Source organism: Nuphar pumila, chromosome 3 (assembly GCF_984573655.1).
Source record: "Nuphar pumila chromosome 3, dmNupPumi1.hap1.1, whole genome shotgun sequence".
NCBI classification, from domain to species: domain Eukaryota; kingdom Viridiplantae; phylum Streptophyta; class Magnoliopsida; order Nymphaeales; family Nymphaeaceae; genus Nuphar; species Nuphar pumila.
The window spans coordinates 33,263,262-33,288,799 of NC_143251.1; the positions used below are offsets into that span (position 1 = coordinate 33,263,262).

Below are 25,538 nucleotides of genomic sequence, written 5' to 3' on the forward strand. Positions count from 1 at the left end.
AGATGTGCAGATCATATCTGCTCACCAGGAAAAGTAATGCTCAAATTCAAGCTTTTCCAAGTTATCTTTTCTCCGACTAATCCAAGTAATGATTCCCTAAGAAAATGCAATTTCAGAAATGTCAGCAAAACGAAGATCGTGTAAAGTTTATAAACAAATTAATGTAAGTAATAATATAACAAATACCTGGATCATATCATATAATGGCTGGTAAATTTTCACAACGTTATCAACTAAACTCAACTGTGCTAGTTCAACCTGCAACTCTTTGATACAGAAGCAGAACAAATAACAGAACCCAATTAAGAACCTTGTCCGCTTGTATAAATAAAATAAGGGGTAAGACGCCACTTACTGTCTAGAACATCTTCCTCAATATCAACGCTCCCAGCTTCCCGTGCCATGTCTTCTATATTACTGCAGCATAACGCACTAACTATATTCAACATATTACTAATTTGTGAAAGACACACCTGGATCCACTCTCATATGATGATGATAAGGATGATGAGAGAGAGAGAGATGGCATTCCAGTATACTTATGAATACGTCATTCAATAACCCTTATTGCAATATGTTTATGAATAATGGTTATCTTAATGATGATACAACATATTTTATTCAATGCTTTTACATGTACTCATATTCTATTTGTGGCTTGATTAGTTAAAACAACTTTAATCATTTTGATTTGTTGTTTTCTTCTTTCATTACGTGTGTATTTTCTTTCTGTTTTTTATCAAATGCAATCTTGGTAATTTCTTATTATTTTAAATCTTTAAGATAATTTTTAAGATTCTAATTATTTGACAATTCTTCCATTAAAAACTTGATCCATTTTTCCTGCATGTCATGATACGCTGCAGTGCAATATGAGAAAAAGAAATCTGTATCTTAGAACCTGTCAGTGCTGTTAAGATTAATGTATCAGTTTTGTATATATGTATATATATAAGTACATCTATATGTATACATATACTGTAATATATATAACATATATGTTGGGGACCAAGTCAAACTAGTTGACTTGCTCCAAACGGCTAGAATTCTAGCTGTTGGGAGGTCTCTCATTCCTTGCAAGAGATGACTCCTTCCCTCTTATTTTACACTATTCTTCTTCCTCTCTTTCTCCTTTATAAATAGGGATGTGTGTCTATGTGTCAGGGTTGAGAGAGTGATGGGTAGTTTTAGGATTTTGTGTGAATTGAGTGTATTGTAGTGAGGAATCAATGTAATTTTCTAATGTATTTTTAATGTTCTTTATTAATGAAGATATTGATTCATATTCTGTGTTTCACTTTAGTTCTCATGTTTTATTTTAAATGTATTATGTGCTTGGAGTTCATTATGGAGTGCATTGGGATCCGTGTGTGACAAGTGCATGTTATGATATGCTTTTTACAATATTCCTTGAAGTGCATTACAACATTGATTTATACTTCTGTCTAAGGCTTCAAGAAAAAATATATTGTTTTTGCCAGTCCCTTTCAACAGTTTGGATAATGTCATAATTGGAGCAAAAGAATTGTGTTTCACTATTACTAGCATAATCCCTGTTGCAGTACAAGACAAGATTTGGTTCATATTCATTTTCCAAGTCCTTTTAATTGTATTCTTCTTGTTTTATTTTAGAACCTTCAACCTAGAAGTTCTCAATGACCCTCAAACCTTCCCTATCAAATGGCTTTTTAAACAGTTACATGACACTTCAACAAGTTCCCCTTTTGAATAGAGAACCTACCTCATGGTTTTGGCCAGATGAATATTCAAGAACCACACAATCTCACAGAGAATTCTTGGTCAGACCACTCAGGCATGCCACCTCCACCAAGACATCATCAAGGCTGGTTCTTAGACTCCGAAGCAGCCAATCATGTTACAGGAGACCCAGGCAAACTCGCTAACTTTGAACCTTATTATGGAAATGGGTGTGTAATCACTGGTGATGGAAAACATCGCCACATAGCTCGTGTGGGCACTACTAATATTACTACCAGTAGAGGTCCACTTTCTTTATCAAATGTTCTTCTTGTTCCTAATCTTCAAAAAAAAAATACTTTTTATTTCTCAGTTATGTCAAGATTCTAATTATCGTGTCACCTTTACTTCATCTTCTGTTTTTGTGAAGGGCATTCACATGAATAAGACACTCATTGAGGGGAGGAGATATGGGAATTTGTACATGCTTAATGAAGTCTCAGTTGCATTGTGCATCCTGTCGTCTAGCTCTTCTTCAGTCACGCCTGCATTATTTTCGTCATCAAAGTTCATTGTCACTACCCAGGATGCTAGTATATGACATCGTAAATTAGGACATTATAATTTCAGTTTTCTTAATCATTTATGTAATAAAGGTCTTATTGATGTTAAAGACCGAAGTGTATCCTCTTCTTCTTGTGTAAGTTGTCAGGTTTGTAAGAGTCATGAACTCTCTTTCGCTAAATCAAATAAAAGGGCTTCCTTTCCTTTTGAACTTATTCATTATGTTGTGTGGGGTCCTTCCCCTACAGTGTCTTTATCTAAGTATTATTTGATCTTTGTTGATAATTATAGTCGTTTTACTTGAATATTCTTTTTAAAATCAAAAGATCAAGTTATTCCTATTTTTCGTCAATTCAAGTTGCATATGGAAACCCAATTTTTAAGAAAAAATTTTGCCTTGCGAAGTGATGGTGGTGGTGAATACATGTTGAATGAATTCACATGTTTCCTCCATGATAATGGCATTCAGCGTGAGTTGAGTTGCCCTCGGATCTCTCAACAGAATGAGATCGTTGAACGTAAGCATCGACATGTGGTCGAAACAGCCTTGACGATGATGTATGGTGCAAAATTAAAAGAGGGTCTATGGAATTAAGCTTTTCACATAGTTGTTTACCTAATAAACAGAATGCCCTTATCCAATCTTGGTGGAGAATCAGCTTATTCTCTCATTTATGGTGCGCACTCGGATTACTCCCGTTTAAATGCCTATGGATGCCGGTGTTTTGTTCATATAGATAAAACCTTGCGGCACAAGTTGTCTCCCAGGGCCACTATATGTCAATTTATGGGATATGATGATGAATTCTTGGGATATTGTTGTTTCGATCATGCAGCCAATAAAGTTATCATCTCACAGCATGTTAGTTTTTATGAGAATATATGTGGCAACCAACATAAATCCTTCACTGCTAATTTTTTGCATTCTTATTGGCTTTCCTCACTTGTTGTTAAGAGTGTAGCAAATGATAATCATGATGTCTTTGTAAAAGTATCTCCAAACAAGATACTAAGATCAAGACCTTAATATTCTTGATAATAAACCCGGCACACATGCATAATAAGAACACTTTAGAACACTTGTGCAAAAAAGCACAACTCACAAATGCACAAAGGCATAAAAATATTGGAATCACTTTATTGAGCACTTGGGCTTTGACTCAAAGCCATAAGAAATACAAGGGGGAAGCCCTTATTTATAAGGAAGCAAAGGAGCAACACAGGGGGCTCCCAAGAGAGTCGTTGGGAGCCCCCAACGGTCACATATGTGACCGTTGGAGGCTCCCCAACGACCCTTTGGGGAGCCTCCCTATGTGGCACAAAAAACAAAAGAGCAAACAGAAAAAAAAAAGAAAAAAGGAAAAAGTAAAAAGGAAAAGGAAAAAGAAAAGGCAAAGTTACAAGCATATTCCAAAATGGAATATGCGTAAAACAAGAATTTACAGAAATACCCTTTTGTGTGGATAAGAATATATATATATATATGTGAATATAATATATATATACACATATATACATAGTATATATGTATATGTATCTATATATATATATATATATATATATGTGAATATAAATATATATAAGATTACAAATATCGATACATAATTTAACACCCCCCCCCCTCAAACTTAGGGCAAGATGACCGAGAGTTTGCCAAGGAGAAAGTTGAATCTTGGGGCACATAAGGCTTTGGTGAAAAAATTTGTCAACTGATATTCTGAAGTAACATAAGGCAGATCAATGACTCATTTTAAGTAGGCTTCACGAACATAGTAACAGTTCATTTCAATGTGCTTAGTTTGCTCATGGAAAGTATGATTTTTGGCAATGTATATTGCACTCTTGTTATCACAGCATAGCTTAGTGGGTCCTTCAATAGTGATTCTCATGTCTTCAAGCAGCTGATGAATCCATACAATTTTCATGGTAGTAGTTGTTATGGCACGATATTCAGCTTCAGTCGAAGATAGAGAAACTTTTTGTTGCTTCTTACATTTCCATGAGATTAAAGAATCACCTAAGAATACACAAAAACTAGTGGTGGAGTGACAGTTATTTGGGTCACCTCCCCAATCAGAGTCAGTATAAGCAATTAATTTTAACTCTGAAGAGGATGACAGAAAAACTTTCTTATTAAGAGTACGCTTTAGGTATCTTACGACACGTAAGACGGCACTCATGTGAATAGAAGTTGGTGCATGCTGAAACTGACTTGTCGTATGCACTGCATGTGAGATATTTGGTCTGCTAATACTCAAGTACATCAACGATCCTACAAGTTGTCTGTAGGGAGTAAGATCGGAGAGAAGAACACCATCATCAATCTTCATTTTAGCTCCTACTATAGCAGGAGTTTCACAAACTTTATCATCTGTAATACCTGACCTGTCAATAATATCAGATGCAAGATTAGTTTGGGACAAAAAATACCCTCTATGAGAGTATGCTACCTTGATACCCAAAAAATAAGTTAAAAATCTCAAGTCAAACATTTCAAACTTATCCTTTAAAATTGATTTTATGCTTTTAATCCCTTTAGAATCGCTTCCGGTTATTAGCATGTCATCCACATATAAAAGTAAAATAACAATCCCTGCATTAGATTTTCTAACAAACAAAGCAGTATCAGTAAAACAGGATGAAAAACCATTTTCTAACATTACGGAGTTAAACCTATCATACCAAGCCTTGGGGGCTTGTTTCAAACTATAAAGTGTTTTTCGAAGGCGAAGCACTTTTCCTTTAGAAGACTCCATTCCAGGAGGAGCATCCATATACACTTCTTCGTTTAGATCTCCGTTTAAAAAAACAATTTTAACATCCATTTGATAGATGTTCCACTTGTTGATTGCGGCAACGGTTATAAGACATCGGACGATGACCATTCGAGCTACCGGGGCAAAGGTCTCTTCATAATCAATCCTATATTCTTGACTATATCCTTTTGCAACTAAACGGGCCTTGTATCTCTCGAGGGACCCATCACTCTTAGTCTTAACCTTAAACACTCATCTACACCCTATTGCTTTCTTATCTTTAAGAAGGTCTTAAAATTCTTTTGTCTTTGCTCTCCTTAGAGCTTCAAGTTCATTATCCATAGTGACTATCCATTCAGGACATTTTCGTGCTTCCTCGAAGTTTCTAGGTTCTATGTAAGAGTGAATGGCGCTTAGACAGGCTCTATATTTAGGTGAAAAAGACTCATATGAGATGAACCTAGAAGGGGGTTTTCTTTGTCTTTCGGTCCTATGAAGGTTTTCCTCATTTTGAGGAGTAGTCCCACTAGCATCATCATATCTTTCGAGGGCACTTCTGAAAGTATTTCTATCTCTATGAGTATAGGTTATGGGATCTCTATACGGTTCCTCATTGACATGTTGATGAATCGTTGGGGGCACAGAATTGGTTTCATTATTACTTGAGTCATTCTGATTCGACTCATCATCACTAGTATCATCATCTTCAGTCAACAGATCAAACAAAAAAGAATAGTCTATATTCTCGTCATTATATTCAAATTTTTCGAAACTAGTGATATTTTCCAAAAAGCTTACATTTCTGGAAACATATAGTTTATCATTTTTAATATCATAACAACGAAAACCTTTTTGAGTTTCGGAATAACCAAGAAAGGCACAAGGAATGGCCTTGGGGGAGAGTTTGTCATTTTTATCAGTAAGGACAAAACATTTACATCCAAAAACCCTCAACCTGCTATAATCAGGTTCTTTTTCGTATAATTTTTCAAATGGGAAACCTTGTTTAAGTTTTTTGATGGGAGTCTATTTATGAGATAGACTGATGTAAGGGTTGACTCAGCCCAGAGTCTTTTCAGAATATTTTGTGAAATGAGCAAAGTTCGTGTTGTTTCAATGATATGCCTATGTTTTCGTTCAGCCTGGGGTTTTAGGACAAGATTTTTTATGGAGAATACCATGATTTTCAAGATAACTTTTAAATTCATTGGAGAGATATTCGTCACCCGAATCGGTTCTAAGAATTTTTAAACTTTCATTGAATTGATTTAAAATCATCATATGAAATGTTTTAAAAATCAAAAAAACTTTATGTTTATGTTTAAGAAAATATATTCAACTAAATCTAGTGTAATCGTCCACAAAGATAACATAGTATGAGAAACCTCCTTCAGATATCACCGGAGCCCGACCCCATACATCGGAGTGAACAATTTCAAAAGATTTTGTTGTAAACATGGATCTTTGAGAAAAAGGAAGACTTTTCATTTTCCCAAGAATACATTCATTACATACAAAATTTTCATTAGAAAGATGCTTAATAAAAGGCAAATAAGAGATTTTAACAATGTTAGGATGACCCAATCTCTTATGCCATACATGAATATCTTTGTTTTGAACAACATTACAAAATTGGTTCTTAGGAATTTTGAGAAAATCAACATAGTAGAGGTCTCCTCTCCTAGAGCCTTCCCCAATCAACTTCCCGAACTGGCGATCCTGTATCCAACATTTATTAGAAGAGAATTTTATATCGCAACCATAGTCCGAGAGTTGAGAAACCGAGAGTAAATTTAAGTTTAGTTTTGGTATAAGACGAATTTTTGGAATAAAAAAGTTTTGCTTTTCAAAGTTGTCCATTCCTTAAATTTCAAGAGGTGTTCCATCCGCCGTTGAGACAAAAGATGGAAAAGAATTTTTAGAAAAATTAGAAAGAAAACAAGAACTTGGAGTCATGTGAAATGATGCACCGGAATCTAGGAGCCAAGATGTCTTACCGAGAGATGAGGAGGATGACATAGCGGCTCCGGAAATGCCTCCTTTGAGAAGAGGTTGAAGAGCATCCACAATTTGCTGAAGGGAAAGAGGCTCATTTGATGAGGGTCGTTCATCTGGTTGGGATGCCATAGTTGCGGCAAGAATTTTCCTCCATTTGGGGCAAATGGGTTTTATATGCCCGGGTTCTTTACAAAAATGGCAAGTTAATTTGCTATAGTCTCTTTTGTCATATCGATCATTTCCTCCTTGACCTTGATTTTTGAAATGAGGTTTGTATGCCTTCATATTATTCCCGAGTCTTGACACAGCATTAACCGCTTCATAATCATTTTGAGAAGGTGCAGCAAGGATGCAAGGATTATTTTTACTAATCCTCATACGGGTTTCCTCACCACTTAGCTTAGTGATAACATCTTCAATAGAAGGAGATGTGAAGGCGGATAGAAGAGAGAACCAAATTTGCTCAAATTCGGGCCTAAGTCCATTTAGAAAATTGAAGAATCGATCTTCCTCTAGTTGTTTGTGTCTTAACTCGATTGCTTCTCCGCTCCATTTTGGTTCGAGCATAGCAAGCTCGTCCCAAATAGATGATAGTTCAGCAAAAATTTCTCGAATAGACAAATCGTTTTGTTGAAGGGTCAAGGCCTTCTTTTGGAGGTAATATTTGTGAGATAAGTCCCTTGAAGTATACATTTTTTCAAGGTACAACCAAGCTTCAGAGGCTTTTTTGAACTTAATGATGTTGGCGTTGATCTTGGTTTCTACGGATGAAAAAATACAAGACAAGATTTTGAAGTTCTTCATCTCCCACTCATCATGCCTTTTTGAATAATCTTCTAGGGCTTTTTGTCTATCTTCACCTTCAAGAATCTTAATATCCCCTTCTTCTATGATTGTAAGTTTGGGTTCGGGTTCTGATATGGAACCTTGAACGTACCCCCAAAGACCTTTCCCTTTGATATGGGCTTCCATATTGCCGGCCCAAACATGATAGTTCGAACCACTACGTTTAAAACCAAGTGAGAAATGGGAGTCTTTTTTACCCATTAGAGAGGGAAGAAAATAGAAAATAACACGTACCTCAAATGATTTTCAAATCTTTCTTGACAAAAGATGCTTCTAAAATATTGCCCGAAGGAGATCATCCACTTCAAAACTTCAATAACTTGAAGGCACGTTTTTCGAGGCACTTCAAAAATGAAGAGATGCACGATCCTCCTTCTTCAACGAGGCTCTGATACCATGTAAAAGTATCTCCGAACAAGATACTAAGATCAAGACCTTAATATTCTTGATAATAAACCCGGCACACATGCATAATAAGAACACTTTAGAACACTTGTGCAAAAAAGCACAACTCACAAAGGCATAAAAATATTGGAATCACTTTATTGAGCACTTAGGCTTTGACTTAAAGCCATAAGAAATACAAGAGGGGGAAGCCCCTATTTATAAGGAAGCAAAGGAGCAACATAGGGGGCTCCCAAGAGAGTCGTTGGGAGCCCCCAACCGTCACATATGTGACCGTTGGAGGCTCCCCAACGACTCTTTGGGGAGCCTCCCTATGTGGCACAAAAAACAAAAGAGCAAAAAGAAAAAAAAAGAAAAAAGGAAAAAGTAAAAAGGAAAAGGAAAAAGAAAAAGCATAGTTACAAGCATATTCCAAAATGGAATATGCGTAAAACAGGAATTTACAGAAATACCCTTTTGGGTGGATAAGAATATATATATAGAGAGAGAGAGAGAGACAGAGAGAGAGACATATATACATAGTATATATGTATATGTATCTATATATATGAATATAAATATATATGAGATTACAAATATCGATACATAATTTAACAGTCTCCTCCTCGCTTGGCCTGGTTGCTGCCCCAGTTTTTCAAGATTCAAAGGTACCTGATTTTCCTCACTTTGACCCAGTCTATCACAGATGGGTACCAACAAATGCACCCAGCATTACCGTTCCAACACATACTCAAGGTGTTGCAGTTCCTCCTACTTTGGACTAGCTAAAACAACCACCAATGGAGACTACCTCTGATCATGCGATTGTAGCCTAAGTTCCTCGTGTGAGCACTCGAATCAAGAATCTACTGTCCAGATATGTGAGCTATGAATCCTTCTCCGTTGATTTCTTCACGTATGTTGCAGCCCTTGAACATATTTCAGAACCCAAGTCTTTTGCTAAGGCCAATCTCGCTGGACAGAGGCTATGAATGATGAGATTGAAGCACTTTATGAATGCTACACATGGGAGGTCGTTCCCAAACCACCGGATAAAAACGCTATTGGGTGGTGATGGGTGTATAAAATAAAGCGCAGATCAGATGGCAGCATCAAGCATTTTAAGGCTAAACTTGTGGCAAAGGGGTACACACAAAAGCATGGCTTAGACTTTGATGAGACATTCAATCCCGTGGTTCGGATGGAGACTATTTGCATTGTCCTATCTTTGGAAGTGTTACATGGGTGGTACCTTTTTTAGTTAGATATTAAAAATGTTTTACTACATGGAGACTTATATGAGGAAGTGTACATGGAGCATCCTCCTGGGTACTCGGAAGGAGATAGAAAGACCTTAGTTCTCAAATTGAGAAAGGCTATCTATGGTCTCAAGAAGGCTTCTCGAACATGGTTCGAGACCTTTAGTTCAGTAGTAAAAACTCTGAGTTTTGAAAGAAGTCACTATGACTACTCTTTATTCGTGCAAAAGATACATTCGAATATCACAGTCATTTATCCTTACAGGAAATAATGCAGTAAGGATTGATGAGATAAAGTCATTGTTGCACAAAGCCTTCCACATGAAAGACTTGGGACCTCTTCGGTTTTTCCTTGGCGTGCAAGTGAACCAGCAGTCAGACTCATTCTTTCCCAACAAAAATATGCCAGAGATATTTTGCATCAAAATGGTATGCTGCAATGCAAACCCACAGACACTCCAATGGCTGCTCATGCACTTCTAACTGCAGATTCAGCTGATGATACCTACTTGGAAGACCCCAGCAAATACAGAATTATAGTTGGATCTCTTCCATATCCTACCTTCACTAGGCCTGACCTGATTTTTGCGTGAATCAGGTTTCTTAGTTCATGCATAGGCCTCAAACAAAGCACGAGGAAGTAGTTAAGTGTATCCTCTGATACATTAAAGGTAATATTTCTGATGGGCTAGCTATATGAAATCACCTCTTACGCCTACCCACCATTCAATCAAGGTGATTGCATATTCGGATGTTGATTGGGCTTATGATTGAACTACAAGAATATCGGTTGCAGGTTATGAAGTTTATTTAGGCTCCCACCTTGTTTCTTGGGCAAGCAGAAAACAAAAAACGGTTGCACAATCTATCACTAAGGCAAAATATCAAGCTATGGCGGTCGTGACCACTGAAGTCACTTGGATTAAGCACATTTTATGTGGCTTACACAAGGTTGTTTTCAGCTCACATGTCTATTGTGACAATCGAAGTGTGGTTTCTATTTCCACCAATCTCATTCACCATGGAAAAATGAAGCATGTGGAAATTGAACATCATTTTGTTAGAGAGAAAGTCGAATTGAAGGAAATTCATCCCATGTGCATTTGTGGCAAATATCAAGTGGCAGATTTATTCACTAAGGCTCTTCCAACAAATCGGTATTGGGATTTAAAATCCAAACTATCCATGGTTCTCCACCATGTTTAGTTTGAATGGGCATGTTAGAATATGTACACTAATTGATCGGGTCGGTTTAGATCGATATCCATTTTGTACTTTTAACATAAGAGTCATATAAATAAAGAAACATGACACCTACCTAGGGTGACGCCTCTTTTGGGATTCCTCACTTTCTCTACCATCTTCTTTCTTCTTGTTTTGTTGTTTGTACAAGGAATCGTATTTCGAAGGCGTTCTCATAGTCACTGGGTTTGTGTTTGAGAAATCAAGTTTGCATGCTTGATAGTGGTTGTTGTTTTGGCTTAGTTTGTGGTTTCGATAGAGGAATAATGGTATTTCTGACCGAGTATACCCATTGTGGAAGGTGTAGCGGTACTTCCTAGTATTGATACTCTATTGATTATGATTTTGCTAGAAACTTTTGGTGTTTTCTCTTACATAGTGTTTGTGTTGTGATGGTATGATGTACTGTTAAGATATGCATATATATTTATATATATATGGTCATATCATATAGGTATGTATATAAATATATATAATGTATATATATTATATATACTTTATCATTGTAATAGGTGTAATATCGGGTGTTTTTTACACTAAGTTAAATTTTGGTTTTTTTTTTATTTTGGCTGTATTGTAGATACATCGATAAAATACTCGATATTAGGTGGCATCAATTGAATCTGGGCTTGGCCCAAGTCTCATCGACAAGACCTAAACGAGCCAATTGAAATGTAATAAAAACTTTTATTTACGACATTTAAAATCAAGCAAAATTCGAGTTAAAATTGGGCAAAATTCAAGTTTTATATCATTTAATGCGCCACAAAATTCTCAATTCAACGATATTTTATTTTTCTGAATTTGGGCTACAGTTTAGCCCGAAAATCACATTTTTTTTTAAAAAGGCCCATCTCGATGAGACCGAATCTAAGTTGGATCAAACCGGATCTGATCCATATGATCCAAGTTAATATAGATCTGGACTCAATCCAAGTCCCATATTAATTAAGATTTGATCCAGTTCAAGATCTATATTGATATTGTATTTGGATTTGGATCTCCAAAATCCAATTCCAATGAAATTAAAACTTTAAATTCAGTATAAAGGTTTAATTTAAAGATATTTAAAGTTAAAAAGACTCTCAGAGGGGTAAGACACCCTCTGAAATTTTTTTGGTTTTTATTAATTAATAATTATTTAATAATTAATTAAATTAATATTAAAAATAATTAAATTCTGAATTTCAGTTAGATATGGTAATTACCAATCAATGGGGTCTCTAGAAAACCCCAATTTGGTGGAGTAAACAAAAAAAAGTAAGTAAAGAAAAAAGAAAAAAAATTGAAAAAAGTCAACAAAAGGATTAGGAAAGGAGGGCCGGAGATAGAATCCCATATGGGGAAACTCCATCTCCCAACCCATATGGGAATCCAAACGGGGGTGTCACCCTCTAGAGGGCCCTCTATTATAAAAACTCAAAAGAGAGAGAGAGAGAGAGAAAAGAAAAATCGTGATAGATGAGGAAGAAAGTCTTCTTCCTATTCGATCATCCGATATTTTTCGGGTTTTTTCAAACTTCAACAAAGGTACGGGTTTCTCTGTAAAACCCGAAAATTTTGATTATAAAATTTTCCAAATTTTGCAATTTGGGCCTAGATCCACATTACGGATCTAGGACCCATAAAGGGGGGGGGGGGGGGGGGGGGGGGGGTAATTAGGATTTATTTATTTGAAACCTCGATTTAATGATAATAATAGATAAATAAAAAAATTTAAATTTTAAAAATTTAATTTAATCCGAGGATCCACAGTTGGATCCATTCGGATCCAACTTGTGGATCCATTTTTACTTGGGGTCGGGTTGCGGGTCTCGGGTTCGGACCCGAGCCCCACCCCATATTACTACCCTGTTACGTGAAGAGGGCAACCCGATAAGGGTTGCCCGATAAAACCCTTGCAGGATATGGAAGGGGGGCAGGGGGGTTACGCAGAGCGTAACGATCCCGCGCCCATTTCGACAAAGAAGGGGGGGCCTGGGGGCGATAAAGGAGGGGAGTGGAGAGGGGGTCTCGCCCTCTTCACTCAGCCTCGTCTCTCCCCCATCTCTCCCCGTCTCTCTCGCTCGCTCGGTGCGCACACTCCGGAGGAAAGGAGGTCGCTGGAAAGCTGCGACAGCCAGCAACCATCAAAAGCCCTCCAGCGAGCTCCCTGTCACGGCAGCAGCAAGGTGCAACCCCAGCCGGTCTTACCACGTGACTTCAGCCTCCGATCGCCGGAAAGCTTCAAAAAAAGGTACGGGTCTTCTTGGAAATAGGGTGAGGGATCGAATAGGGATTCGATTCCGTGCGTGTGGTTTCGAGAGGAGAAAATCTCGGGGGTTTTGAGTAGTAACGACACCCGATTTGGGGGTTTAGTTGACAACCCCATTTCGGAACCCTAGCTATGGTTGGGGTTTCTGTGCCTAACCCTAAACCGAAAACACTTTTTTTTTCCAACCCAACTGGATTTGGGTATTTTCTTGCCTAATCCCACCCTGCAGAATCCCTAAATCGCATCGATTTGGGATTCGACTGGGGTATCGGATAGCCCCAGTCGTGGGATTCCCGATTTCCCGAAATGGACAACCCCAGGTTTGGGGGTTTCCTCTTTGGGGACTCGATGAACCTGATTGTGGAAGCATGGGGTCGATTTGTGATAAAAAGAAGATTATGGTGCATGTAAATGAATTTACAAAAGAGTGAATCTGATTGTTTTCTTGTTGTGGTTCTGGTTTCTATTTAAATTAAATTTTTTTTTGGATATAGTATCCTTGGAATTTTGTTCTTGGTTTGGAATCGTACTTCTAGGTCTGACTCATGTCAGGGACTTTAAATAAGAACTCTCTGGCCCATGTAAATCTAAAAGTTTTGCAATTGAACATAATGGACTCTTTGTTATTATATATCTTTTACGGAGTAAAATCTGTGAGTATATCTGTCTGTTTTAGAATCATGTTAGCTGAAATCGTGATGGTATATGATGAACTGCGACCTTATGATTTCGAGTCTGATCCAGAGACTAATATGCATGAATGGAACTCACATGCTTGTTTTGAGTTTATTTAGGAAATGTTCTTGTTGGGTGATAAAGACAGATTGGTGGTATATGCCTAGATCCAGAACATAGCTCGCCAATCATATATTATCAAGTCACAATCTGGCTGAATGCATTAGTCCTTGAACGCAACCCTGAGTTGTGTTGTATAATCACTCTTGATATGCCTAGATAAGCTGGTGGAAATCAATATAAATAGACTTGAGACTTGTTTTGGAAGTTGGCATACATGTTAAAATCCACAGTACTTATTAGCAGTAGTGAATATAGATTAAGCTTAATTATAAACTGAGAAATTTCGGTGTTAAAAACATTGAATGTATTCAGTTTCTGTGGAGTACTCAAGAATTCAAGGAGTTTCTTTCGGTTGAGTACAAGACCGAACTCGTTCTGTGACTGAGCTAGGATTGGTTAAGTAAATAATTACTGGTATGCTAGTGAGTGTCTTCTGCGTTTCTTTTATTAGCTATCGTATTATAAATAGCATAAGATGATGGTTCGGTTTTATCAGGACATATGCCAATCATGTATCATTCTTTAATATATATATATATATATATATATATGTATGTGTGTGTGTGGGGGGGGGGGGGGGTTGAAAATGTTAGTATGGCTACATCATTAGGTGACAACATTAGGTGAATAGTGTCAGATGAATTGCAATTTTTCTTTAGCTTATAAAAAAATCTTGGCTTACTTAATCACTAAATTGTTACTGTTTATTCCATGATGAAAATCATGATTTGTAGCTTTTTGAGAATATGTGTCTTGTTTGGAAGTCAAATCGTTTTTTTTTGTCAACTGGTGTATGACAATAATATATGTACTTAATCAGAACTGTGTGGCAGAATGGTTTGTCTGGCTGAGACAGACAAAATTTGTTGTATGTTAAGAAACTTTGGGTTGTGGCACAGGTGCACACATGATGTGAATGTGTATAACCCCGAAATGTCAATTTATAGATCCGGTTTATGTTCGTGAGTGAGGATGATAGCTCATATTATGAGTGGAAGGTTTCATGTATCTACGTTTCGGGACAGGTTTAATTATTATGCATATATGATTTGGTCTTTAGTGCATGTGCATATATGGGATCGAAGTCTATTGGCATGTATAATCATGCATAAATATTCTCATATACTTATGAAACTATGGATAAATGCATGTGTGTTAAGTGATTACAGAAAAGCACTTACACATGAATGGTCATACATGCATAGGTTTGTGGAAGCTCATGCACATTGTTAAAATGGTATGAATGAATGTGCATTTTGAATTATGTTGGTATTATGGCATATATTGCAAGTTGTTATGATTTTCGCATACGATGCATCGATGGCCTAGATGGACCATCACCGGCCTGGAGAGCAGTGGGTTTGGTTTTCTTTTATATATGTTTTTAAAAGCATCACTTAAACCACATAAGATGGTTTGGCACATTACTGCACTGTTCTAATGGTTTATACGGGCTGGAGTCCCGAATGGGTCCCTGCAAGGGAGGATGCGGGGTTTTTCACTTTACTTTTGTATATGCGTTGCAAACTTAAAGAAATGGACTTAATTAAAAATATAATGAATAAGAACAGTGTAATATACATTCTGCGATATCTCATCTGGAGTATGACAATCTTGGATATCCAGTCTGGGGGAGACTGTGAGGATACAAAAACTCTGTGTGCGTTGTTGCCCCTGAACCCGATATTGAGGTTCTTCTTCTAGCCACGGTTTTAGGGAGAGCCCGTCACTTTACCCGGAAGTGGTGTGTTAGTCACAGCTGTGAGTTTATGGTACCAAGGAAGTGGCACTTGTGGGCGTGGGGTGTCCCTTGTGTCCCCGACATTAGATGTGGAGGTCTAATGTTCTGATGGATGGTGTTGTTTCCTGATATCGGTCGAGGGCTAAGTTGGAACCCAGTAATAAAATACAAATTGTGTGTTAAGCTACCCTGGGAACCTACTTGACCTCGGGGTTTGTACCCGTTTGGTGTATTCGCGGGCCACGGTAATTAAAAAGAGAAACTTAAAGATGTGTGCATTTAATAGGGCATGCATATGGAAAGATAGAACTTAAATTAAAGATAACAAAAGAAATTATGCATTGCACATAATCATGCATTTTTCTGTTATGCATTAGATCATGCATGTTTGAATCATTCTTGATATCATGACATCATTTGGTGGTAGCATATGATTTACTTTGTGAAATCATGCTGAAAGGCTTGATTATTTAGTTATTGATATATGACACTGTTTATTGTTCTTGACTGGTGAGTATATGCAATTATTGGTAGTTATGGATATTTAAATGTTGCAAATTTTATATCCGTACTCACTCAAATCACTGCATGAAATCTTATCCATGTTCTTTCTCTCACATGATTTCTTTAGAAGTAGTTGTGCTCAGAATTTCGGTTCTGACACCCTACTTTGTTGGTTTTTCACAGGAATTGGTGAACAGTTAAGTTGGACATGCATCTGGAGATGGATGAGTTATACTTGGGTTTGTCAGCTTCAGTAGAGGACATAATGGCTCTTTCTTTTGTCTTTTAGTTCTTTTAATTTCTGCAATCGTTACTTTACTTTCAGTCGAAGAAAACCTTGTCTTTGAAATTTTCTTACTCATTAATAAAAGAGTTTTAGTTGGTTGATATGGATGATAATTGCAACTTCGTTTGTGATGTGTGGTTATCCAACTGAAATTGGAATTGTAGGGACCCCAGGTCTCTGGGAAGTTTTGCGCAACTCTTAGAAAAAAAAATATTCCGCATTTTTAAAGGGTCTGGATTGGGGTCGTTACATTCTCTCTCTATTTGAATGAGAAGGAATAGCGTAAGTAAATGTCATGTAATGTTTTTGGTGGAATAGAAAATGGAGGAAAAAGGAAAAAACGAAAATCCAACATGTATATATATGTATATACATAACGTTATAGCGATTATGTATAAAGATATCATATATATATATATATACATATGCCTACGTGACTATATATCCAAGTATATATACAGGTAATGTTAAATCAGCCAATAAACTTTACTTGGGCTTGTGTATGTTGTTTTAATTTATGTGCATCAGTCCCACTGTTCACAAGGATAGATCTGTCTCACCGTGCGTGGGGACAGATCTGGACAAATCGGTCTACTGCAATGGTGGACAGATCTCTCGAACCCCACAGACATGCAGATCTGATCTGCGAAATTAAAGGGCGAAATTTTTTGCATGTCACCTGACAGACTTTTGGCTTATTACATAACTACATTTTTGGCCTGTCATATAGCTAATTTATGGCATGTTACATAACTAAACTTTTGGCTTGTCATATAGTTGATTTTTGGCCTGCTACATAACTAAATTTTTGGATTGTACATTACTAAATTTTTGGCTTCAAATACGGCAGATTTTCAGTGTTACATAACCAGATTTTTGGCTTGTTACATGGCTAAGATCTCAACCTGTTATATGGTCGGTTCTTGGCATGTATATGATTAGAATTTTGGCCTGTTATATGACTAATTTTTGGCCTATGACATGACAAGTGTTCAGACTGGTTATATAACATATTTATATGACTGTTTAATGCATGATATAAGACTGATCATGTTTCACACAGTGTCACCAAAACACAAATTTTGTAAATTCTGGTTTTTTGACTGGTTTTCGGTTTTAACATAAAACTGATTTTCTTTTAGACCGTGAACAGCCCAGCGTTCAAAAATATATAAAATCCCAACCGACTTCGGTCAGCTGGACAGTTTTCAAAAAAAAAGTGGACAGATATGCCCAGCCGACTGGAGTCGGCTGAGCATATTTCAAAGACTGTTATGCCCAACTGACTACAATCGGCTGAGCAATTTCCAAACACTATCAAGCCCAGCCGACTGCAGCTAGTTGGGCAAACTCCAAGGTGTTCAGTCCCAGCCAACTACAGTCAACTGGATGTTGATTCAAACAAAAAAATAATAATAATATAATCTATATATGAATTGAAGATTTAGCACGACAGAAAAATGATAATGAGTTCATGAGGCTGACTTCAATAATCAGTCATACCCATTAAGCAGTGACTGTTGAGCACATAGGTTGCCCGATTCCCAGCACAATCGGCCTAGCAAGTTGGCCACGAAGAAACATTTAAATTGATAAGAATCATGCATTTATGCTTAGTATTTAGATTTATACATGTGCTTAATGTTCAAATTTATGTGTGGCTGCCCATGTCCAGATTATGTATTTTCACTTATGATCGGACTGTTATGCATGTTTTCATGTGACTATTATGCATGCTTTCATGTGACTGTTAGGCATGTTTTTATGCAACAGCTATAAATGCTTTTATTGACTGTTCATAAGTCATAAAATTTCACTAAAAGTATATGCTTTAGTGTTGAAAAGGGGCACCACATATGTGCAAAAAATAACATGAGACTGCATAGGGTTATCGGTTGGGGTTGTGATCGTTTTGTCAAAGCTCAGCCGATTGCCAATAAGATCTCATTGTTGTCCCGTGTTTGGGTAGCATAGCTTCGGGCTTGGTATTTATGTTTTATAACCCGAGCATGCCCGAATTTGGTAAGGATGTCTAATGGTTATGTATGATCATGAAAGTGAATATCATGTTAGCATAGATATGCATATCATGAACATATGAATTTTGAAATTAGATTGATGTTGCATCAACACGATCATGTGCATATGTGAATGAGATACATGAGATAAATCATGAAAACAAAAATGTAGATTGCAAGCATGTATTCATATGCATATGAAATTTGTTTATCCATGTACATTTGTACTGTGTGTGAATGAATGCGCATTTGTGGGCATGTTGAATGATTGCATAATTACATGTTCATTGTGGTTTTTGCATGAGATGCATAAGTGGTCTGAATGTGAACCATTGTAGGCCATGTGGGCCACGAGCAAGTGTTGCTCTAAGTCTTGTTGTATGCATTGCAAAAATCCATTTGAAATATATTGAATTAATTGCACTGTTTCATTTTGTAATGAGTAAAGGTCACGTGTTGTGTTTTGCATGTTAATTTGCAAAACGAATCTTGTGTAAAAAAATTGTCTTTTGATAAAAAGATAAAAGAGATAAAACAGTGTAATTAATGTTCTCTTCCTAGATGTCTCTTCTACAGTGTGGGAATCCTGAATGACAGTTTTGGGAAACCGTGAGGATACTAAAACTTTGTGTGCGATTGTGCCCCTGAACCCGATATGGTGGTTCACCTCAATGTCACAGTTCTACTACTTTGCTTAGGGGTGGTGTGTAGACACAACTGTTGTTATTGGTATACCAAGAAAATGGCATCAGTGGATGTTGATTTTCCTGATGTCCCAGCATTAGATGTTGATTTCTAATGTTTCGATGGATGGTGTTGATTCTTCATATCGATCAAGGGCCAAGTGTGGAACTCAGTAATAAAATACAAATTGTATTAAGCTACAACTAGAAACCTATCTTGAACTTCATAAATTATTGTGCCCATTTTGAGTATCTGCAGGTTTTAATAAAAAGTGGAACTAAATTTATGTGCATTTAATAGGGACATGCATACAAAAGAAAACTCTGATAAGAATTTAATAAGTTACTCATGCATGTGCATTGATATCATGCATATTTACTGTTCTGCAATTAGTTCATGCATTTTACATGTTTTCATTCCATGTGAGATATTGTTGTTGCATGTTAATTGTTATTAAATGTGCGATTGGTTATTTGAATTATGAGATAGTTGTAGCCATGCTCCTCTAAAAATATTTCATTGATTTGATTTATGTTTTTCTTGTCTATTTGAATTGTTAGAGGAATTCGTACGCATGATCTTTGATTCTGACCCTATGTTTTTATGTTTTCACAGGCTCTGAAGCCCAGAGATGAGGATGTTTGCTATATGGGGCTTACGAGGTTGTGTGACTACTTTCTGATATTTTGTTTGGGACAGTGTGGCTCCATAATTTTAGACATTTATTTGATTATATTCTTAAACTTTAATTATTGATGAATAAAGTTAATTAATTGATTGTTGGGTTAATATAAGATCCTTTGTGGTTTGGATTGTGTTATGTTTGTAAGGCCTCGGATCTCTAGGTATGGTTTCCGCAATTGTTTTAAAAAAAAGTTTTCACTTTTCAACAAGGTTGAGTTGGGGTCGTTACAATAGGTAAATACCCATTAGAGGTATTTTTGTCTTTTCACAGTTACGTAATAGGTTGTGCCCATTAGAGGTACAATAGTCTTCTTATTTCTTTTTATAAAAACCAGGTATTTAGTTTGTTGTTGAGGGCACTTTGGTAATCAATACATAGAGTATTTGGGACCTCCCCAACAGCTCTATTTCTGGCCATTGGGGAGTGTCCCAATGGTTCTATGGCCCCTTTGTTGTGTATAAATAAGGGTAATCCCCCTCTTGTAAATGTGATGCTTTTTCAAGCATTTTGTTATATAAAATCCTATATTTTTAAGTGTGTTCTTGGCCCTTAAGTGACCTATGTGAATTGTGTCCAGCATTAAAGAAAAAGAGTTCAAGAATTGTGTCTATTTGTATTGAAATAGACACTAAATCCAAGTAGTCAGAGCAATAGTCTCTCATGGCATTGCGTCCTGAATTTAATAATATGAAGAGTGTTAAGATTCAGAGGACCTCTCCACCCACTGTGATACAAGCTCTCTCTTAGTTATTGCTAAAGATACTAAGATAAAGTCTCTTGAGATCTGTCTATCAAAAGAGTAAATCATGGCAACTACTCGTTCGTCTACTAGGTATGGTGTGGGAAAAAATGCTTTCATGGGGCAACCTAAAGGTGATATGAGTAATGTGAGATGTCACTACTACAGGGAATTGGGTCATATAAAACAATTGTGTCCAGCATTAAAGAAAAAGAGTTCAAGGATGGTGGGTGGAGCTTTTGCTGCTAGTGCCATGGTGGGTGAGAAGAGTATAGGAAAGATGAGACGGGATCTTCTGCTATAGCGACTACCTCCAATGCACAACTGTCTGTCCACTCCAGACTAGAGCAAATACAACAGCAAATTCAATAGCTTCTTGCCCAGTCATCCATTTCAACTTCATCTTCTACTCCCAACACCTCTGGTCTATGGTACCGAGACAGACCATTTTACCCTTTGTACCCGTGTCGACCATTTTACCCTCCGGACATACAAATTTGTATTCAATCTATGATTTATAATTATGTTTTCAATTTATAACTTTATATTTTCAGTATATAATATAGATTTTAGATATAGCATATATATTTAGATTATATTCAGCTTATGTTATATTTATGTGATATTTAATATATATATATATACATACGCACATTTTTTGGAAGTGTCATGTTGTACGCTCCGCACCTGCACCCATACCCAGGTGACGTAGCCTCCGGTAGTGCCTTTGCGTGTATTCCTTGTGTTGATTCAAGATGATTGATAGACTCAAGGGTGTCATGTCACATGATAACCAACTTGAAACCATGTTATGGTACCTTTCACACAGCAGATGGATGTTCTATGAGTGTTTCCAAAGTTGGGTTCTTTATTTCTGCTTTCAGCCCCGATAGCAAATTGAATAATCCTGAAGTTTTATTAGTTTCATCACTTACCGTGAATCTAATTTATGTTGATCGAATTACTCGAAATAAGTGTGATGTTATCTTTACCCCTTAATTGTTGTTTTATACAAGGGTAACAGGATCAATAATCAAGTTGGAAGAATGGAACTAGGCATAGACAATCACATCTCTACTTTTTAGATGATTTAAAGCAAGACTCCAAAATATTCTTGAGACCAGTCTGACTATTGCAATTTTGAAGTTTTCTGTCTTGCGGCACCATCATTTAGGGCAATTGTCAAGTTCTAGGCTGCATTATATTTTGTCTTATATTCTTGGTGACTAAATATGGAGTGTCTGATGAAGTTAAGAGTTATGACAGTTGTAAGTTGGCTAAGGGTCATGCTCTCCTTTTTAAGTATAGAGAGGTTGAGGAGAAGTGTTAACGAATGTAATATCATGTATTACTAGTAATGGGTAATACAAATTCATGTATTACTTTGTATTTATAGGGTCATTCTTGTACTTTAGTGTAGCAAAATGTGGAGTCAAAGAGGACTATTTCAGTCTAATCAATATTAGTTTGTTTGAAAGGGGGAGACCCCTATGTGTTGTAACTTTTTCTTTTTTTTCATGATAAAGTCTCTCTTGAGCATTCTCTTCATGCCGCTTTATGCTTTGATAAGACGTACACACAACATCCAGAATCGGATTAATGGAGTTAAACAATTTAAGTATTTTAGGATGCATAGAAGAGAAACATAAGAAACTGAAGAATCAAAAGAAAAAATGATGAACAAAAGAAATATAGAAAGACAACAAACAAGAAAAGGCCTGGAGCAACTAGGATAGACTGTAGGCCCTGTAGGCATCACATCCAAATGGGACATAGAAATATAGCTAACATATGGCTGACTCCTTTGTATCCTTGAATCTAGTGATACAAGAAGCATAACAAATACTGGTTGATGTAGCTTTTCCGATATATTCAAAGTGTAAAAATTTATAAGATATTTAAGCAGCAAATGGATAATTCTGGTTCATACTGTGCTTCATCAAGGATCACTATCGTTCCTCTCAAATCTAGATCCATAGCTCTACGAACAACAGGATGTAATACATAGCTGTATGGGCAAAAAACTATATAAGCATCTTCGACCATGAGTTGAGCTCCAAAATATGGGCAACCTACAAGAAAGAATCCACCTTAGCTGTTATTTCTGCACTCACAGCTTGATCTGGGAAACTAGTACCACAAAAAAATCTGACCTTTAATGCTTCTTCCAACTTTCACCAGATCTTCAATATCATGAACCTCAAGGGGGCCACCCCTACGAACGGCAGGATGGCTTTTGACTTTATGAGCATTCCTGCAGATGAAAAAACTGACTAATAAACTCACATGACAGAAAATTTCTATGAACAAATATTATGTAGAATGGAGAAAACACCCATACTTGGATCCAATGCATCCACGATCAGGATCCTTCAAAAGCAATTTACTGAAAATGAATCACAAAGATTCCCTTCATCAGAAATGGAAGAACCAAAAAACAAAAGGAAGAGGCATTCCTTGAGCTTTAGAAGTCCACCATTCTTCATCCAGATTTTGTTTTCGGCATACACGGTCATTGATGCAGTAATGTTTCTTGGATGCCTGAAAAGATGCACATGCAATGCAAATGCACCATTCCATGAATAAAACAAACACAAATAGATCAAACAAGAGCTGGGCATGCATGAGCTATGCTATTAAATGGCAAAAAAATGAATCTTATGTTGCATGGAACTAAATCTGATGTTTACTGCTTTTGAAAAGCATACAGATGTCTTCATGACAATTTAAGTGTCATGAAGATTATCATACTAACAACCTAAATGAGTAGACCATAATATCACCAACTCCAACTAAAAGGTAGAAACCCATAACATCACTTGGACACATAAATAGAACATATTATGAAATTAACATAGATTTCGAGTTCAGCAGCGAAAACAATTGTTGCATAAAGAATTGGCTCACCAGGATAGCCATCGGCACTCGGTATGAAGTTTTACGGTATTCACGAATAACTTGACTTATTTGGGAATGTGTCCTCCTTCAAATATTTTAACAGAAAATTAGCATATAAACACTATGTAAAATGTTATTCATTCTTGAAAACCAAAACACCTACGAGGCATAGAAGATGGTTGGTGCAACTTTTTTACGAGCTTTTTTATTGCCATCTGCAGTTGGAGGAAGCCCTGAATTCCCTAATGACTTATTACCTGGAGAGTATGAAAATAATCAGCACTCAAATAAAACTGGCATCAACACTAACGCAGCATGACAGTTCAAACAAAGAACCAAACAGATGTGTGGACAAATAACAAATATATTATATTTAATTTGCTAGAAATCATACAAAACCAATTGTAAAAACTGTTTGCCACTAAACGATGCATCATTACATTGGTCAAGATAATAGAGAGGTTTTTTCTCGGAACACAATAGAACAAAAGTCAATGTCTTTCAAATAAAAACTAAACAAATGTTTGCCACAAGCAGAAAGGAATTTCCACTGTGTTCTTTGAGAAAACAGTATGAGAATAATAAGAATGCAGAGTTGGAACATCTAGGCTGATAATGTTGGATGGGCATATGTAAGTTTTGATGAGATCTTTTTAATAAAATAATGTTAGCCCAAATCAGATTTATTCATGTAGATTCGATTTTATCTTTACAACCTAAGACAAAAGGTCACTGTGCGCGGCCATCGGCAACGAATGCCCGTTAAAAGTCCCAATTATCTTAAAAAAATAACTGAAGCAAAAGGAGATTATCAGGAGAAGTCATCTTAATCGTATAAGAAAGGCTTGGATGACAATGCCCCCCAATGAGCAATAACCATATAATTGCTGCCTTGTTTGAGGTACCTTAAAAGCATTTTAAAACATGGATTCCACGTTATAAAGTCTCACATCCAGTAGCATCGGCATTGTTTCATGTGGCGATTCCAGCAAGTTAATGAACCCATCACCACACAAAAAAAGGTCACCAAATTGAGAGATTCGCACAAGCATGAACGCTCAAGCCAACACAGAACCGTCCAGCTAATCACATTTCAAACCGCAAGATCATATATTCGCATTCGAAATTGATAATGAAACAATACCGCTAAGAACAACAACCTCCAACCCACAAACATATGGCTACTGCAATTTCTTCGAATACTCGCAGAGAAGGTTAATTTGAAGATGAACAGCAACAATAGGGTTTCTTCGGCATGATTTCTTTGATTTTCAACCAAAAAAAAAAAAGAGAAAGAAAATCGTTCGCCAATCATTTCTTTCGTGAAGGAAATGCGAAACCCCCAATACGCTGACCTGATGGATCGGGCTCCCGGATGAAGCCGCCACCGGAGACGAGCGGGTTCTCGTCAGCGGAAGCAGGAACGTTGTTGTCGGCAGCGTCGGGGTGGGGAGGATTGAAGTCAGGTTGGTGGGGTTTGGGCCTGTAGTGGCGCTGCCAAGCGAGGGCGGCGCAGAGGAGGGAGAGGGTCTTGCCGGTGCCGGTGGGGGACTCGAGCAAGGCGTTGCAGTGGCCCTGACGGTTGGCCCGCTCCAGCGTGGTGATCACCTGGCTCATGAACGCCAGCTGCGTCCCGTAGGGCTTGTAAGGGAACTCCACCGGCACCCCTCCGATCTTGTATACGTTTCTCTTGCTGCTGCTGCTTCCTCCCTCCCTCCTCGTCGTCGACCACGCCGGTGTATCCATCGCCGTTCGTTCCAAAAGATGACGTTGAGAACAGGAAATCTCTCTCTCTCTCTCTCTCTCTCTCTCTCTCTCTCTCTCTCTTCAATATGTCCCACGAGAAATGGCGGGAAACAGAAATGCCCCTTAGGTTTGGAAACCGATCGGATTTTATCCAATTTTGACCCACGGTAGCGTAATCCACTAAAATGTTGCATACCAATAGCCAATAGCCACATAAAAAGGGCCTTTGAAACCATGAACAAAAGTATCAAATGTTTAATAGACTTGTTATGATTATTTGAGCAACACATACCATCCTACTTGTGTGAAAGCATGTTTGAGTTACATGATAAAGAGGTATCAAGACATTACTTTTGTTAAGATTTTGACAATTATAAAAGATTATTATACAATAACAATTGATTACATATTCATATTTATAGAATGTGGTAGCAGCTT

General features: G+C 37.1%; 1 protein-coding gene across 1 annotated transcript; it reads right to left on the reverse strand.

Annotated features, from left to right (window-relative positions):
- Positions 1–21: 21 nt before the first annotated feature.
- On the reverse strand, positions 22–25,119 carry LOC149842527 (uncharacterized). The gene is made up of 10 exons (XM_090000684.1): positions 24,710–25,119; positions 23,518–23,611; positions 23,364–23,439; positions 22,933–22,997; positions 22,798–22,842; positions 22,610–22,710; positions 22,387–22,528; positions 356–417; positions 187–266; positions 22–96 (listed from the first exon to the last, which is right to left on the reverse strand). Exons 1-10 carry the CDS (start codon positions 25,098–25,100, stop codon positions 22–24), a joined length of 1,131 nt encoding a protein of 376 aa, XP_089856810.1. The 5' UTR covers positions 25,101–25,119.
- Positions 25,120–25,538: the final 419 nt, after the last annotated feature.